At 47.5% G+C, this 17591-nt stretch overlaps 2 protein-coding genes across 2 annotated transcripts; one reads left to right on the forward strand and one right to left on the reverse strand.

Moving 5' to 3' along the window:
* Nucleotides 1-427: 427 nt before the first annotated feature.
* Nucleotides 428-1800, reverse strand: LOC109754298 (probable cinnamyl alcohol dehydrogenase 6). The gene has a single exon (XM_020313202.4). It carries the CDS (start codon nucleotides 1702-1704, stop codon nucleotides 628-630), a length of 1077 nt encoding a protein of 358 aa, XP_020168791.1. The 5' UTR covers nucleotides 1705-1800; the 3' UTR covers nucleotides 428-627.
* Nucleotides 1801-14059: 12259 nt separating this feature from the next.
* On the forward strand, nucleotides 14060-15443 carry LOC109754308 (expansin-A1). Its single transcript, XM_020313214.2, has 2 exons — nucleotides 14060-14344; nucleotides 14422-15443. Exons 1-2 carry the CDS (start codon nucleotides 14191-14193, stop codon nucleotides 15051-15053), a joined length of 786 nt encoding a protein of 261 aa, XP_020168803.1. The 5' UTR covers nucleotides 14060-14190; the 3' UTR covers nucleotides 15054-15443.
* Nucleotides 15444-17591: the final 2148 nt, after the last annotated feature.

The following is a 17591-nucleotide window of genomic DNA, read 5'->3' on the forward strand; positions in this document are numbered from 1 at the left end:
TCTTTACGTGCGTTTGATAGGGGAGATGTTTCCGTCGACTATGAATCTGTGTGTGGTGATTTCGTTAATCTCAAAATAATGTGCATGTGCACATTCATAGATGTTAGTGTATGTGTATATGTATGAGCGTCTACCTCTGTGTTGTGTTAAAAAACACTATCTTACATGGGTCGCATATTAATCATTTTTCCTAAGAGTTGACAACTCAATGAGATATTGACATGGATGTGGCTAGGTCTCGGTCGATTGAGACTTAACCAAGTCTCAGTCAAGTGACATAATATATAAGAAAGCAAAGCGGAAAAAAAACAAAAAACTAAATTGCACGGATCTCAATATAAGATTTTTCAAATATAGTATCGACTGAAACTTATCGACAGAGGGGTAGCAGGATTGTATTGACATAGACAATTTAGCTGCAGACAAATTAACAACGTCGTCCTGTCCAATTGGACGTCGACAATATTATCGAATTCCTCGTAACATACAACGGAATCCATCACTCTTGTCATACTCTGAAACTGAACTGAGCTGAAAATGAAACAGGTACCCATGCTTTCTTTCTGACAGAAGCCCAGAATCTACGTTGAACCATGCGTCCAAATCACCAATAATTTAAACAAACAGCTAGAGCCTGGAGCCACTCCCGGCAACGTCGACGACGAAGCGGTAGCGGACGTCGTTGCGTGCGAGCCTGGCCAACGCGTCGTTGATCCCATCGGTGGAGACGAGCTCGATGTCAGCGGTGATGCCGTGCTCCCCGCACAGGTCCATCATCTCCTGCGTCTCCTTCATGCCGCCTGTCATGCTCCCGCTCACCGTCCTCTTCCCGAAGATGAGCGGGAAGGACGGCAGCTCCACGGGCTTGTCCGGCGCCGCCACCAGCACCAGCTTCCCGTTCACCTTGAGCAGCTCCAGGATGGGCCCCAGCGAGTGCTGCGCCGACACCGTGTCGATCACGTAGTCCAGGCTCCGAGCCATGGCCTGCATCTGCTTCTCGTCGGTGCTGAGGACGAAGTCGTCGGCCTTGAGGCTCTCCCTCGCCTCCCGCTCCTTGGCCGGCGACGTGCTGATGACGGTGACCTTGAGCCCGAACGCCTTGCCGAACTTGACGGCGACGTGGCCGAGCCCGCCCAGCCCGACCACGCCGAGCCTCCTGCCAGCCTGAAGCATCCCGTGCTGCTTCATGGGGCTGTACACGGTGATCCCGGCGCACAGCAGCGGCGCGGCGGCGTCCAGCGGGAGGGCGTCCGGGATGCGCACGAGGAAGCGCTTGTGCGCGACGAGCATGCTGGAGTAGCCGCCGTAGGTGACGCTGCCGTCCCAGAAGATGCCGTTGTAGGTGAGCGCGACCTTGTCGCAGTAGTTCTCCTCGGAGCGGCGGCAGTGGTCGCAGTCGAGGCAGGAGGCGGCGATGCAGCCGACGCCGACGCGGTCGCCGGGGCGGAAGCCGGAGACGTTGGCGCCGACGCGGGTGACAACGCCGGTGATCTCGTGGCCGGGCACGAGGGGGTACATGGTGATGCCCCAGTCGTTGTTGATGAAGTGGAGGTCGGTGTGGCACATGCCGCAGTAGTGCACCTTGATGGTGACGTCGTCCACGCCGTTCTCCCGGCGCTTGAAGGCGAAGGGCACCACCTCGCCGGAGGGCTCCATGGCCGCCCACCCGCTCACGGCCTGCGTGTGGTTGGGGGTCACTTCCATCGCCGAAAATGTGCGACTGGCTCTGCGTGCGTGAGACTGTGTGAAAGATTCTTGGTGTCTGTGGTGCTCGCTGCGCTGGTTGTTGTGCTTCTCAGCAGCTCTACCCACGGCCACTTATAGTGCGCTGCGCTTCAGCTTCACGCGGTTGGTCGATCTCAGTGCCTCAGTGGTCCAGTCGTTCGTGAAGCCTTATTATTTTGGAGGTTAGGTTAATTTCGGTTAAGTAGTTTTAAGGGGTGGTTGCACTTGACCTGCTAAGGCGTCAAATATAATCATTAAACACTTGGTCATGTTGGACGTGTTCGTTAGCAAACTTGACAGTTTTGTTCATTAAATATATAGTTCATTTGGTTAGGTAATTTTTCTTATAAAAAAGACCCTCTGAGAGCATTTATAGTGATCTATACACTCTTATATTTCTTTAAGAAGGGAGTATTTACTAAGGAAAACAATAGCCGGTACAATGGAATGGCAACTTGACATAATACAACATGTAGAATGCAAAATTACCCCGAAAACTATATTTGACTACCGAAGCATTGATTTGCACCGAAGAAGCAATAGGCGAAATAGATATATGCAAACCATATCATCATACAAGGCTTTCAAGACCACAATAGCCACTCACCACGTACAATGAGATCTGGTAACCGCTCAAATTAAAGAACATCGGTCAGAGAAACACCACAAGCAACAGATGCTTTCAATCTAGAGGGTCGGAGAATCCAGACCTTGCCGCAAAACAAACAAAGAGAAAAGGTCGAAGTCATGGTAGAAAATCCAGTCAACTGCTTCCTCTGATGGACACACGAACTACCCAGATCCGAAGATAACCAACAGATCCGACAACATTTACCCTCACTGGCCCTTCCTTAGAGTCAGAAGGAAACCGTCGAGTTAGGAGGAGCCCGAAGGAACCATATTACAATGCATCATCATCGTAGCCACCTCATTGGAGAACGAAAAATTTAGGCAAAACAATGACCTACAAGAACTGAAAACTACAAAGGGATGGTTCCCCACTCCTTTAGATGCCGACGAAGCCGACGAAGCCGACTGACAAAAGATGGGGGAAGGGGGTGGTAAAACAAATCAAGATTTACTCCTAGAAACACTATGCCTGGAATGCCTTTTTTCTCATATCACACATGTGCGGGGGTGACGACGTTTATATTGGGGGTGGCTCACCAGCGAGGAACTCGGCAGCAGGACATCCAGTAGGCCAACAAGGCCCACTGTATATCCAATGACATCAGGGAGCCCGGAGAAAGGGATAGACGTCCCTAGATCATCTTGGTTCCCAAGATGATAGCGGTGAAGACCTAGATCGCATATCTCCTTGTAAAACCCTATCCTCTGCAAGAAGGGGGAGGGCTAAGGGCTCTCATTCCCATCTACTCTCCCGTAGAAGAACTCTCGGTAGAATCATACATCTCTCTGTAATCTCTCGCACGAGGTATACGCACATCAAGCAGGACGTAGGGTATTACTCCACCATGGAGGCACGAACGTGAGTAAATTCCCCATGTGACCTCCGGTATGTGACTTCCAACTATGCAAGGTAGCCTACCGAGGGATCCGCCGGTTTTCTGCACCGTGAGGGGGCACGCAACCCCTTTTTTTTTTGGCTTTCGACTTTTAATGTTCCATCTCTTTTAAACTAAATTCCAAATTAAGTTTGGTTTTCATATTTGTGTTTCTGGTGATGAGGGCTTTCAAATGAGATCCATTTTGAATATCTTCTTAACGAGTTTTTAAAAATTTGGTAAAATTTTAACTTCTAAAACTTGGTATAATCTACCGACAAAATCGTAAGTTTTAGAACCTGCAACCGACAAAACCCTAAGTTGTAAGTTTCAACTCTAAAACTTGGTACGAGTGACCGACGCAATTGTAAGTTTTAGAAGCTGCGGCCGCTGAAATGGAAAGTTTCAGAAACTATAACTTAAAACTTGTTGTACCCTCATGCGAGATCCAATGACTTTGCGAATCACGAGACAATCGAACAAGCTAACAATCGATAGGTGTGTGCCTCTGTGAATTTCTAGATTATGCATATACTACCAAAAGGTACTACTGGACTATACAGTAAGACGACCTGCTACATCACAAAGCCATTAAAACGATACCCCACGCCGATTCCTAAAAGTAAGGCATATTTTGTTTCGTTAAGACATGAATTTGACCAATAATTACTCCGTAAATACAAGGTTATATGACATGAAATTTCTATCACTAGATTGGTATTTAAAAGTACTTTGTTATGATAGTGATTTTGTATCACATAAATCAAATATTAAAAGAGTAATTATTTGTCAAAGTCTTGTGTTAGCGAAACGAAATACGCCTTATTCATCGAAACGAAGGGAGTATACAGCAAGACAACATGCTACCGACAGAACCGTATGTTTCCGAACTTATCCATTTTGAATATGTTTGACAAGTTTTAAAAGTTTTATTAAATTTGAAGTTCCAAAACTTGGTACGAGCTGCCGACAGAATCGTAAGTTTCAGAACTTATCAATTCTGAATATGTTTGACAAGTTTTGAAAATTTCAACTTCTAAAACACTTGATATGAGCTACCGACAGAATCGTAAGTTTCATAACCTGCTTTGGAACATGGTACGAGCGGCTGACAATATTGTAAGTTTCATAAGCTATGACCTATAAAATCGTATGTTTCAGAAACCGCCCTCGAGTGAAATCAAACAACTCTGCGTATCGCGAGACATGGCTGGGTAGGTGTGTGCCCCTACGAATTTCTGGATTGCGCATATACTGCCAAAAGGTACTACTGGACTATACAGTAAGAGGACATGCTACATCACGAAGCCATTAAAACAACACCCCCACGTAGATTTGTCGAGTGGATCCAAATCCTGGTCACAAGATCCAAATCCGGCTCGACACAAGCAGCAGCTGTATACCACGAGATTTGTATTTTCCCTCTCGCTTTGAATTCGATCTATCAGACATGTGATGCATCTGTCACAAGTTTGTATACCGTGACGGAGTAACATTACTGTGCACAGGTATATAAATAAATGGCAAACTTTCACCACCTACCGCGGCATTTTAGTTAGTAGCAGCACGAGCGTTCATGGGCTAGAAAAACAAAGGGTCCTCTACTTTAAACTAAATATTAGTATAAAGCGTCTGATGCGACATGGTGATTGTTCCAAGTAATTTTAGTAGAGCTCGAGCTCGTCATTGCGCTGCTTCTTCTGCTTTGTTGACGACGAGAAACACCGTTGACGTAACAGCGCCTACGTCTACGTGCGTGGTGATTTCCCGGAAAAATCACATGTAGGAGTACTTGCTCCACAGACCATAGCTCGAACGGAAATTGGCCGGTGATCACCGAGAAACCCGTGTTGAAGTTGCGGTGAAACTGACCGGCTTCGCCATGTGAAGAAGCGTGACCGGACAACTACTTGACCCGTGGGAAAGGGAAAGGGAGGCAGCCAGACCCACGTACTTGACCCTGGAACGACCGCCAGTTTGTGCGTCCACTCCACATGCGTGCCTCCGAGTAGTTTCAGCTTCAGTCAGTCTTTAGCTGTGTTGAGTGTTTCAGACTGACAGGGATCGATGAGATTGCTGTTCAGTTGTACTAGCACCCAACGCACGTCCACCTGAGAAACACAAACACAGTAAGAGCATCTATAGCCAGGCGGCATAAACCCGTCTCATAAGCCTGGGCGGGTCGTCCGGTCATCGTCCGGTCGTAAAATTTTGACCGAGACGGACGCCTCAAATGGGACGTAAACGCCCGGGCTGACCGGCACCCCTCATATCTAGCCCAAATATAGGATGGATATGGGGGCATCCAGTCACGACCGGGCACGTCCGCCACGTCGGACTAACAATAGGGTCCCACGCGGACTCGCTCGAAAACCCGACGGTTCGACGGACGTCGCGTCCGTCGCTGCGGTGTGAACACCGTATGGCGCCGCTCCGGCTCACCGCCCGAGACCATATTCGCCTATTTAAGCCGGCCGGCGTCCTGCAACTCTAGCCCATCCACCTCCCCCCTCTGTGCCGCCAGTCCGAACCCATCCACCTCCTCCCTCTCACGCCCGACGCTCTGCCCCTGCTCCGGCGCTCCGCCATGGTCCCGAGGAAGATCATCTACTACGCAATGCTCACGCCGGAGTGCCCGTACGAGATCCAGCAGGAGATCCGGGCGGGACAAGCCACGCGCACCGCCTGCATTGCTGTCGGGATGCCTCCGGACTCGCCGGAGCCGAAGGAGGAGGAGCAACCTGGGGGAGAGGAGTTGGCTCCGATGGACGTGGAGGAGGCGGAGCAGCTGGAGCCGGAGCTGCCAGAGCAGGCGGAGGCGGAGTTCGTTGTCGCCCAATCGGAGGAGATGGCGGAGCAGCAGGCCATTTTGGAGTCCATCCAGGATGAGGCCTATGTGGAGGCCAACCGGGTCTTACCTTCGGCAGGAGCATGCGGTGTCCGACGCGCTCTGCGCCGAACTCGACGCCAAGATAGAGGAGGAGAAGGAGGCCGGAGCGGAGCAATTGGAGGCGCCGGAGGAGACGGAGCTGCAGCTGTCGTCTATGCTACCGGAGTTGGGCACGGAGATCATCGACATCTTCAACGAGGAGTAGCTAGGTGATTGATGTAGTACATAGTTTTACAAGTACACCTTACAATGTTTTACCTAACAAATCATGAATATTTTTCAAAAATTTGTGAAGACTTTGCAAAAGAATCATGAATATTTTTTCTAAAAACTGTCATGAATACTTTATTTAGTTACATGACCATTTCTTGAAAATGTATAAACATTTTTAAGACTTCACGCATTTTCAAGAAAAAATGCGGAAACACTTTTCATTTAGATATATAGAGGCATGTAGGTCAAACACGCGTTGCACCGGTGTAGTCGTGTAGATGGATGTTCTCTTCATCTCTTGCCTTGATGATGGGATCTCCTATTCTACGCTTTAAGCAAAGCATCTGCGGTGAAACACACACCCCACGCTATATTGGTTGGGCCCAATACTTCCTTAGCGATGGTTTTGCACCGGTTTTTCTCTGGTTTTTAAAATATACACTTTTCATGTTTGGGTTTTATAAATTTTTATTTTGAGTATTTAAAAAATTTGACAATGTTGTTTTTTTAGAATTTCAAAATGTTCATAAGAAATAATATAACATTTACAAAATTAAATTGCTCATTAATTACTTAGAAATACTTATGAATTTAAAAACAGTTCACCTATTTCAAAGATGTTCATTATTTTTTAAAAATATTCATGAAAGTTCTAAAGTAAACATGAAGAAATCGATGAAGAAGAAGAAATGAAGAAAAATATAAGATAAAAAGGTGGAAAACAAGCTGAAGCTAGAAATTCTACAAGTAGCCAAAAATGCCACCAGTAAAGGAAAATTACCCTGTAACTTGGCTGACGCAAAGCTGATAGAGTGAAGGAAACCTACTAATTTAGAATTATTCGATGCAATCAGGGCTGAATAAAATTTTCCATTGCTATATCTTGTGGCGTCTCCTATTTCTGGGAGCAACTAATGAATGAGTGCTCGTTCAGGAGACCCGCAAGGGATGCTTAGGGTAGGCTGAGAGCATGCTCTAGGCGCTCCCTTCGATTTTTCTTTTTTCTTTCTTTTATTTTTCCGTACGCGTTATCGGCGTTTTAGATGTTTTTTTTAATTTTTTTCAGCTTCTCGGTTTTTGACCGGATTTTCTTATCTTTTTGAAAACGAGGAAAAAATTAGCCAAAAAACATAATTTCTTTTTTTCCTTCTGTGAGAGGCACAGGCGTGTCTCCCGGAAACGAAAAAAAACATGTTTTCTTTTTTTTTCTTCTTCTGCGAGAGGCACAGATTTGTTTCCTCGAGAGGCACGGGTTTGTTTCCGCGAGAGGCACGACCGTGCCTCTCGGGAAACGAAAAAACTCGTTTATTTTTCCTTTCGCGAGAGGCACGACCGTGCCTCTTGCAACGTGGAAAAAAATGTTTTTCCCCTACCGCAAGAGGCACACATTTGCTTCTGCAAGAGGCACGGTCGTGCCTCTCGGAAACGAAAAATATTATGTTTTCTTTTTTTTTCTTCCATGAGAGGCACTGATTTACTTTCGTGAGAGGCACAGCCGTGCCTCTCGAAAACGAAATAACGAGTCTTTTTCTTTCCGGGAGAGGTACGGGTTTATTTCTCCTGGAGGCCCCGAATTGTTTCCGCGCGAGGGCACGTCATGCCTCTTTCGGAAACAAAAAAAGTATTCTCGGTTCGTTTTTTCTTGAAAAAACTTCCATCAAAACTTATCAACATGAGATCTATTTTTGAAGGTTTCGACGCGAGGAATCCAACGATAAAAATAGTTCGAGATTTGGACGCATGATTTAAGAAATAAAACATTTTGAATAAATGGATCTATGAAAAAAAAGAAAAAACTGATAGGCTGCGACAATTGGCGCAAATGTGAGGCATGAGTGATTTTTACAAAGAGTGCTCTTAATTCGTAGTTTCGCCTATTTCCGGCCTAGGTTGATAGTTGTGGACCAAACACGCACCCCTGGACCCTGGTGCTCGTTATGTGATTTTACACCAGCCCAAGTACCGCAGGATCACTCTTCCTTTTTTTTCGTTTTTCTTTTTTGTTTATGCATTTTCCTTAATTTCTTTTTAACTTGTTTGTTTTCCTTTTTTCTTTTTCAATTTGTAAATATTGTTTCGCAAATCCAAAAACACAATTTAAATTTTGAACATTTTTTGTTCACCAATTTCCGAAATCAATCGTCAAATGCAAAAATGTTCATCAAACAAGAAACAAAATCGTTGAATTCAGTTTTTTCAGCAAATTAAAATATTGTTCGTAAAACTAGTCAAAACTATCACAACTTACAAAAATTCATGAATTTCAAAAAGTGTTCATCCGTTTACGAAAATTCATCCAATTCAACATATTTTAAAATTTTCATCAAAATAAATAAATTGTATATCAATGAATTACTAAACCAAATTTAAAATTCAAGAACATTATTCGAATCTTTGATCATTTCTTCTAACTCATGAACATTTTTCCAATTAGTGATTTTTTCGAATTTGGTACGTTTTTAAAAATTTCCACATTTTTTAAAATCAATGAATTTTTTGAAAAGTAAGCAGGATGTGTTTTTCGAAATTTGTAAGTTTTACTAAAAGTAATGATTTTTATGGAAACCTTGAATTGTATTTTAATATGCAAAAGAATAAATTTTGTTTGAAAAAAGGGGCGCCTCGCCTCCAGATGGACCGACCCAAAAGGGTGCGCGGCGGGAGAGTGTGCGTTTCAGCTCTTCCACTCGCTCGCCTGAAAAAAAGTATGAAATCACTAATTAAGGAGTACTCCTTGAAAGATCACTCACACCTTGCCAGGTTGCGACAAGTGACACGCTGGATGTACGCATCTGTGAGTTTTCCCTTTTTTCGTAATTTCGGTTATTCAAAAAGTTTTATCTCTTAAACCGTGCGTCCAAATCTCAAACCGTTTTCACCGTTTGATCCATCGCGTCGAGATATTCAAATCTAGATCAATGTTGATAGATTCCGATGATCCTTTTTACAAAAAAACAGACAAAAAAATCCGAACCAGGAGGTTGTTTTTTCCCTTTTCGAAGAGGCACATGTTTTTCCCTTTTTCAAGAGGCACGACCGTGTCTCCATGAGAAGTAAATCCGTACCTATCGTGTAACGAAAAAAAAAACGTGTTTTCCCCTTTCCAAGAGGCACGACCGTGCCTCTCACGGAAGCAAATTCGTGCCTCCACAAGAAGTAATCCGTGCCACTCGCGGAGCGAAAAAAAAAAGAAAACATGTCTTTTTTTTTTTTCCGTTCCGAGAGGCACGACTATGCCTCTCGCGGAAGCAAAACCGTGCCTTCACGAGAATTAAATCCGTGCCTCTCGCGAAACAAAAAAAACACGTTACTCGCGCAATTTGTTTTGAAAAGATTTTGTCCAAATCCTAAGAAAGCAGGGGAAAAACAGAAAAGCCAAAAAAATCATTCAAAAGCCGAAAACGCGTACATAAAAATACAAAAAGTAAATCTGGAGGAAGCGCCCAGAGCGCGACACATGACGGCGGATGAGAGCACGCCAAGTGACCCTTGCGGGGCTCCCGAACAAGTACTCTTCGATTAGTTGCTCTCTTCCCCTCGCGTTGGTCGATAAATAAGGAGGCCCATATCTATATCTATATCTATACCACTATTGTCTCAAAAAAAATGGATACCACTATATAGTGTGTCAATAACTTCACATATTAGTGATTAGATATGCCCATCCAACGATCAAGAGATGGCAAATCCAAGCATTGTCAACCGTTGGATAAAGTTTTCAACTCATAGCATTTTTGCCACGTGGCCTTCTAATTGAACCACCAACTTTACCATCTCATGTGTTCTAGAAGCATCTAGGCATATGCTTATCTGGTACTCTAATAAAAAGGGATTAGAACAATCTGGATTCTAAAGAGGTAAGAATCTAGTTGGATCTTGTCCAACATAATTCTAGAAAAAAATACACATTCAAATGTATTTTCACATGCTTTATATATATTACTAGTCTCGCCCCCTTAAAAAATTTACTAGTCTCGCATAGTGTGAGTAGTACTCAGCGGTGGCCCGTAGTCTTTCACAGGGCAGTCAGCCCAGCGTGCATTCTTATGTGGGTTCTTCCCGGTTTTATGTGATTTTTCTCGGAACCCAGTTATAGTGCCGTTTTTGTATCTTTGTTTTCAGGATTCGGTTCTTTTGGTTGGTTTTGTTCCAGTTTTGATAACTCATTTTCAGTGTTTTTGTTTCCTTTTTCCTGTTTATTTTCTTATTTCAATATTCCTTTTCTTTATATTATTAGAAGCAGTGAACACCTCTCAATAAATGAATAACTTAAAAAAACATCAATATTTTAGAAGTATTCATTTAATTTTTAAAAAACCATCAATATTTTAGAAGTAACATTCATGAATACTTTATTTAATTACATGACCATTTCTTGAAAACTTGTGAACATTTTCTAAATTTGCATGAATATAGCATGAATATCTTTAATTACATATAATACCTTATCTAATTATGTGACCATTTCTTGAAAATATATTAATTACATTTTTCACAAAAATGCATGAATATTTTTAATTACTTGAATATTTTTTGAAATGCATGAACACTTTTTAGATTATATGAAAATAGTTTTTGAAAAGGTATTAGATCTTTTTTAGAATCTTATATATCTAAGAAAGTCGTCCCACTAACTTATTTGTCTCACCATATAATTATGAATGAGATAAGGCCCACCTCAACATGCAATTATGTATGAGAAAAGATCTACCACAACATTCAACCATGCATGAAATATGTTTTCCATTCAATTTTTCTATTTATATTCAATAAATATGTTTACAACTATACATAATCAAATGTAACAAGTCATATGTATGTTTACTTTTAGTTCTCTTATTATCAACTCAAATTTTATCAATGGATTCCCGCAGCAATGCACGAGGTATCCTCTAATTACGTGAATATTTCATGCAAGTACTTGTTTTTTTTTGTATATGTGAGTATATTTTGTAACACACATTTTTATTGCTTTATTTATTAAATTAATTACGTATAAATTAGTGACATGATTATTTTCAAGATCTATATTAAAAAGAATAAGATAATAATAATAGTTGTTCATGGGCTATAATGAGGCCGTGTCAACTCGTGTCTCCAGGAGACGTTCCGCTCCCGCTATAACAAGTCATAAGGGCATCTCTAGTAGATTCCTTATTCTAGAAGTCCAAAACGTATCCCTTATCCCATTTCTATAATGTTAAGGGATTAAAATTTTCTTCATACTGCAGATCCTCTGAACATAATCCCCCAAACCAACTCGACCCCACATCGAAGTCTCACTTCATTTTCTTCTTCCTTCCTTTTCTTTCACTTGGCAAACAACGACTTCTTGCCACGAGACGATGTCCATGAGCTATTTAGGGCTTAAGATACATGATCCACAAAATTAATTCGATAAAGGATCACCGAGCACAACATAGAAACCCTAAAAACACCTATGTTTTCCCTAATCAGTTGTAGCAAAGAGTTAATTTTTTTGTCTAAAATTGTGCAGATTAGTGGAGTGTTCATCTATCTGCATGCCGATTTATGCTACACATATGAAACCCCCTATGTTTTTGCTATGCATGTGTGTATGTGATGTCTTGTTGCCATGCTTACAACTAGATAATTGCACTGCACAACTTCATGCTAGACCGCTTAGATTTGATTAAGTGCATAAATGAAGAAAATAAAATAAGGAACAGGAAAATAATTGATCATAACATGTGCAGGAACAGGAAAATAAAATAAGTGCATAGAGAAGGTTGCAATGTTCTTGCTTGTAGTTGGTCATAGAGCCGGCCCTGAGCATGTGTATCAGGTGCAGCCACACAGTGGCCAGGTTGGTTAATTAGGGGCCCCCAGGCAGGTAATATATGTTTGCAAGGTATAGGCTCATTCTCGTATACTCCTTTCGTTCCTAAATATAAGTTTTTTTAGAGATTTCACTACAAACTACATACGGATGTATATAGACATATTTTAGAGTATGGATTCACTCATTTTGCTCCGTATGTAGTCCATAGTGGAACTCTAAAAAGACTTATATTTAAGAACGGAGGGAGTAAAAAAGACCTTCTATTTGCACTATTACGAAAAATATACCTGCTAGGATGAATCAATTAAGCCACTGGGACTGTACGCTTACGACCATTACTTGACCAAGCCAGGAGCTACATCTGGACTAGAACCCAACTATTGCACTCCTAGCCCGGCACCAGACGTGGAGTTTGGGATGGCGCCGCCATTGTAGGAGCCCCAACCTTGTGACCCAGTCAGTCCCGGTGGAAAGAGGGGGGCACAAGTCCATGACTCCCGAGGGCCGTCGCCGAGCACCCTTGCATGACGCCATGTCCGTGGCCCTTGACGCCACACAGCCCGATAATGAACTATGTCCCGACCACCACAGACATCCACCGTTCCTGCGGCAGGAGGGACCTCACAACCCACGAAAACCACACGGATCGAGCCCAATCTCACCTACCCGGAGCCGCAACTCCGACTCACCTCGGGTCCCGAACAGATCCACCCGAGTGCGAGCCCCCGGTCACCGCCGTGCCATCAGCATAGACCGAGGAGATGAGAGACCGCTACCACCACTCCGTGTCGCCTGCGAGGCACGATTGCCAAAGAATGGCACCGCCCCCACAGACCCGCACCGCCCACGCCTTCGACAGCCCAACACCACGGTCTCCACCGTCAGCCATGCCGCACCAATGCGCACCACCACACCGGACCCCCACAAGTGCCCACAACCACCGAAGAGGGCCAGCCCGCGCTGCCACAGCCCGTGCCGCCCGCGAAATGGCGGCAGGAGGAGCCACTTCACACCATATAGGATTTGGCAGCCCCTCGCCTTCGTCCCAAGCACACTCCGCCGCCACAGCACATCGCCAGCCCTCCCACACCACAAGCATGGCCCACCTCGTCGCCAAGGAAACCGAGGCGCCGCCGAGCCGCCCTGGTCCAGCCCCGTGCCTCCACGCAGGGCCGCCGGCCCGCGCCGAACTCCACCGCGCTAGGGAGAGAGAGGACCCCACCGTCGCCAGCACCTACTTGGCTTTGCCTGGCGGCGGGAGGGGAGGAGGAGGCCTAGTAGCCGCCGGCGGCGGGTACGGCCCCTCGGTCGCTTTCAAGAGTGACACGAGGGAAAGGGGGCGTTTTTTCACCGGATGTTGGATCTTTGACGATACCGAGCCCTTCAATACGGACATCCAAACAAAGCGCCATCATTTCTTCGGAGATTTGATCTTGAACTCAGTGAACCCGGACTATATTTATTCCTGGGCATCTTGTTTGTTTCTCACCCGGAAAAAAAAACGGCCCTATGAAAATCCAAGGAAACACTTTCCCCATGTGTACCCAGTACCCACGGCCAAAAGATGCGCCGAATTTGACTGTGCAGCACAGGGGAAGAGAAGACACGAAGCCCGGATCTACGCGGGGGAGTGGCGCCGACAGATGCAAATTAAACGCCGCATCCCGCATGCATCCATCCAGCCTCGACCCGACACACGTCAGAGGCGCCCAACAGTTTATTGACCCGGGAACATGGGCAGAGCTCTCCCGATAGAATCTCCCACGAGCCTCCATGCGTCGGCCTGGGCCAATAATGCCGCTCGCCAGCACCGCCACCGCTCGAGCTCGTGTCCCCGTCACCCCGGCTCCCGAAAGAGCACACACTCCACCCGCATCTGTGCATGCACGCCCACATGCATGCACGGCCCGTCGCAACGCGCCAGCAGAGCTTCGTCGGGGCTTCCATCCCCCAGCAGGCCCCAGCGCAGTGCAAGGCATGGCTATTTAAACTCCTAGATCTGCCTGTCATCTCCGGCCACTAGCTATACCACAAGCTTCATTGATCTCTGTAACATGGCGACGTCAGCTGGATCGTCTCTTCGGCTCTTCGTGCTGTTCGCGGTCGCGACGTGCCTGCTCTGGAGCACGGCCTCCGGCTTCTCGGCGTCCGGCGTGAGCAGGGCCTTCGCCACCTTCTACGGCGGCAGCGACGCCTCAGGAACCATGGGTACGTACGCAGGAAGAGCACATAGTTAAACTTCGTTCGACCGTGCATGGCTAGCTAACTCAAGCTGATCGATGAAGGTGGGGCGTGCGGGTACGGGAACCTGTACTCGACGGGGTACGGCACGAGCACGGCGGCGCTGAGCACGGCGCTGTTCAACGACGGCGCGTCCTGCGGGCAGTGCTACCGGATCAGGTGCGACTACGCGGCGGACCCGCGGTTCTGCATCCGCGGTGCGTCGGTCACCATCACGGCCACCAACCTCTGCCCGCCCAACTACGCGCTCCCCAACGACGACGGCGGCTGGTGCAACCCGCCGCGGCAGCACTTCGACATGGCCGAGCCGGCATGGCTCAACATCGGCGTCTACCGCGGCGGCATCGTGCCCGTGCTCTACCAGCGCGTGCCCTGCGCCAAGAAGGGCGGCGTCAGGTTCACCGTCAACGGCCACGACTACTTCGAGCTCGTGCTCGTCAGCAACGTCGGCGGCGTCGGGTCCATCCGGTCCGTGTCCATCAAGGGGTCCAGGACCGGGTGGATGCCCATGTCCAGGAACTGGGGGGTCAACTGGCAGTCCAACGCACTGCTCAGCGGCCAGAGCCTCTCGTTCCAGGTCACCAGCACCGACGGCCAGACGCTCACCTTCCCCAACGCCGCGCCCGTCGGCTGGGGCTTCGGCCAGACCTTCGCCACCAACAAGCAGTTCTCTTAAGAGACGATCATAAGTACGAGTGGTTTATTAATTTATACTCCAGCCTTTTTTTGTGGGGGATGTATGTCTTTGATCAGTGATCGGTGTGTAACGTTCGGTCATCGGTGTGTCGCGGTGATATCTTTTCCTGACGAGGTATTGTGTCCATCCATGCATTTGCCTCTGCATCCGAGGCTTGATGATGACCAATATGCCAAAAGTTTCATAAAATTTGAAGCTATGGTTGATTGAGAGGTTTTAGGATTTTTCTGAAAAAGAAAATGACACATGTCGTCCTCCGATTGGCCAGAACTGAATTTCTAACGAAATATAAAGCCCAAAGGCAAATATCATGCCATGTGGCAGCATATGGCATTGGTGGATTTTGAGAAAGTGTTTGACATTATGGAACACGATGCTATCCTGCAAATTTTTAAGTTTAAAGGTTTGATGTGAAATGGAGAGCTTGGATCAAGGAGATCTTAGAGCAACTCCAACCCGGCGACCCAAACGGACGCGCGCTATGTCCGCTTTTCGTCCGTTTGGGTCAGCCAGGCGGACGTGCGCGTCCGCTTTTTCAAATGGGTCGGCTTGAGCGCTCAACGTGAGGTGGACCCAAATTTGCGTGCGAAGAAAAGAAAAACAAAATGAACCACATGTGGCACAGATAACAAAAATAAAAACTTAATTTACAATAACTAGCTGGTCAACCGCTGGCCAAGGTCCACTTAAACTTAATTAAACATTCATAAAAACAAAAACAAAAGTTGGCGCCCGCACGCAACCCTAGACATCGGCCTTGCCCTTGCCCTTGCCGTCGTCATCGCCGCCGGTGAGGTCGATGAAGACGGGACGCGGGCCGACCCAACTAAAGGCGGCTTGATACGCCGCCAGGGCCGCCTCCTCCGGCGTCTGCTACGGTGGAGGCAATGCGGCGACGCGGGCACGCTCCTCCTCTTCCTCCCGCTCCCTCTGGATGCGTTGCTCGGCGTCTGCGCGCTCCTCCGCTAGCCGGCGTTGCCGCCAATGCTTGAGGTACATGTCCTCCTGCGCCAGCCTGGCACCAAGCCAAATGGGGGGGGGGGGGGGGCGCTGATGAACTCCTGCACCTGGCCGGTCCAGACGTATCTCTCGACCGGCTAGGGTGCAGGCGTCGTCAGGGTTAGCCGCGGCGGCGACGGCGGCACCACGCAGTCCCCTGCTGCAGAGAGGGCCATGGCCTCCGCCATCTCCGCCTAGTACGTGGCCTTCTCCGCTGCTGCCGCTTCGGCCCTCCGTCGCAACTCCTCGATGGAGTTGGCGAAGGCCTCCGCCAGCGTCGCCTGGTAGGCCGCCTCCGCTTCCTTCTCCTCTGGTTGGACAACGGGGGGAGGCGGAGGGTTGACGTGGTGGCGCTGCACGCCCAGCCGCCGTTGCTCCTCGTGTTCGAGGGCAAACCAGACCTCCCAATTGGGAGAGTCTGCGGCGTACTCGGGCATGCGTCGCTGCGCCAGCGTGCGCCCGCGCCTACGCACCTCCTCGTCGTGCGCCCGCTGTGTCTGCGGCATCGCCGGCACCGGGATCCGATGCGGATCGAGGTGCCAGTTGTCTGGCAGCATGACGTCCGGGTATGGCAGCGGCTGCCTGAACTCCCAGCGCCACTGTGCTTGGTGCACTAGGATGTGCAGACGTTGCCGACCAGATGAGCGGGCAGGCGCCGACGGCGGAGGAGGAGGAGCACGGGAGGATGAGGCGCCGGGGGTGCCCTTGCCCTTGCCGCTGAAGAACCCCATGGCTAGGGTTTTGAGTTGTCGCCGGCGAGGAAGCAGGAAGGGGGTGGTGGGGGCCAGATGTGGACGGAAGTGGATGAGCCCCCCTCCCCCTGCACACGTGGGTTAAAAAAGACACTCCCACTGGCTGACTAGTAGACCCGGTGTCGGTGGTCGTCATAAATTCGACGGCAGTCGGTAGTTGGGTGGCAGCCAAGGGGGACCGCGGCGGACACCCAGGGGGCGTGCGCCGCGTCCGCGCCGACACATTTCAGGCGCAATTTTGGGTCGGAAATGGGTCGGTGACTTGGGCCTCCGGTTTTGTCCGCGCCGACCCAAACGGACACAGGCGGACGATTTGGGTCGCCGCGTTGGAGTTGCTCTTGTCCTCTCGAACACCTTCCATCCTTTGGAATGGTGTGCCTCATTAAGCAGTACAATGCAAACATGGGATTCAGTACCACTGTTAACACTTCTATTTGTCTTGCCAGCAGATTTACTTCAATCTGTTTTCAATGACATGTATCTTCGTAGGGAGCTGTATTTTCCAACCCCACCTCTTGATCCGGGCTATCCAATTGCGCAGTATGCTGATGATATGTTGTTGGTTATGCTGGATATTGATTCTTAGCTTCCGTCCCTGAAATAAATGTTACAAGTTTTTGCTAAATCAACTCGTTTGAAAGTGAATTTTTGTACTCCATGGTGCTTATCAATTTGATTGATGATGAAGCTTCTCATTTGGCCAGTTTGTTTGAGTGTCAATTGGGTAAGATGCCTTCCATTTACCTTCGTTTACCCATGGGTACAC

This window comes from Aegilops tauschii, chromosome 2, assembly GCF_002575655.3.
Source record: "Aegilops tauschii subsp. strangulata cultivar AL8/78 chromosome 2, Aet v6.0, whole genome shotgun sequence".
In the NCBI taxonomy this organism is placed as follows: Eukaryota; Viridiplantae; Streptophyta; class Magnoliopsida; order Poales; family Poaceae; genus Aegilops; species Aegilops tauschii.

Coding starts and splice junctions, on each gene's coding strand:
- LOC109754298 (XM_020313202.4), bottom strand. CDS start 1,704: ATGGAAGTGACCCCCAACCACACGCAGGCCGTGAGCGGGTGGGCGGCC.
- LOC109754308 (XM_020313214.2), top strand. CDS start 14,191: ATGGCGACGTCAGCTGGATCGTCTCTTCGGCTCTTCGTGCTGTTCGCG. Junction 14,345..14,421: donor CGACGCCTCAGGAACCATGG/GTACGTACGCAG, acceptor TGATCGATGAAG/GTGGGGCGTGCGGGTACGGG.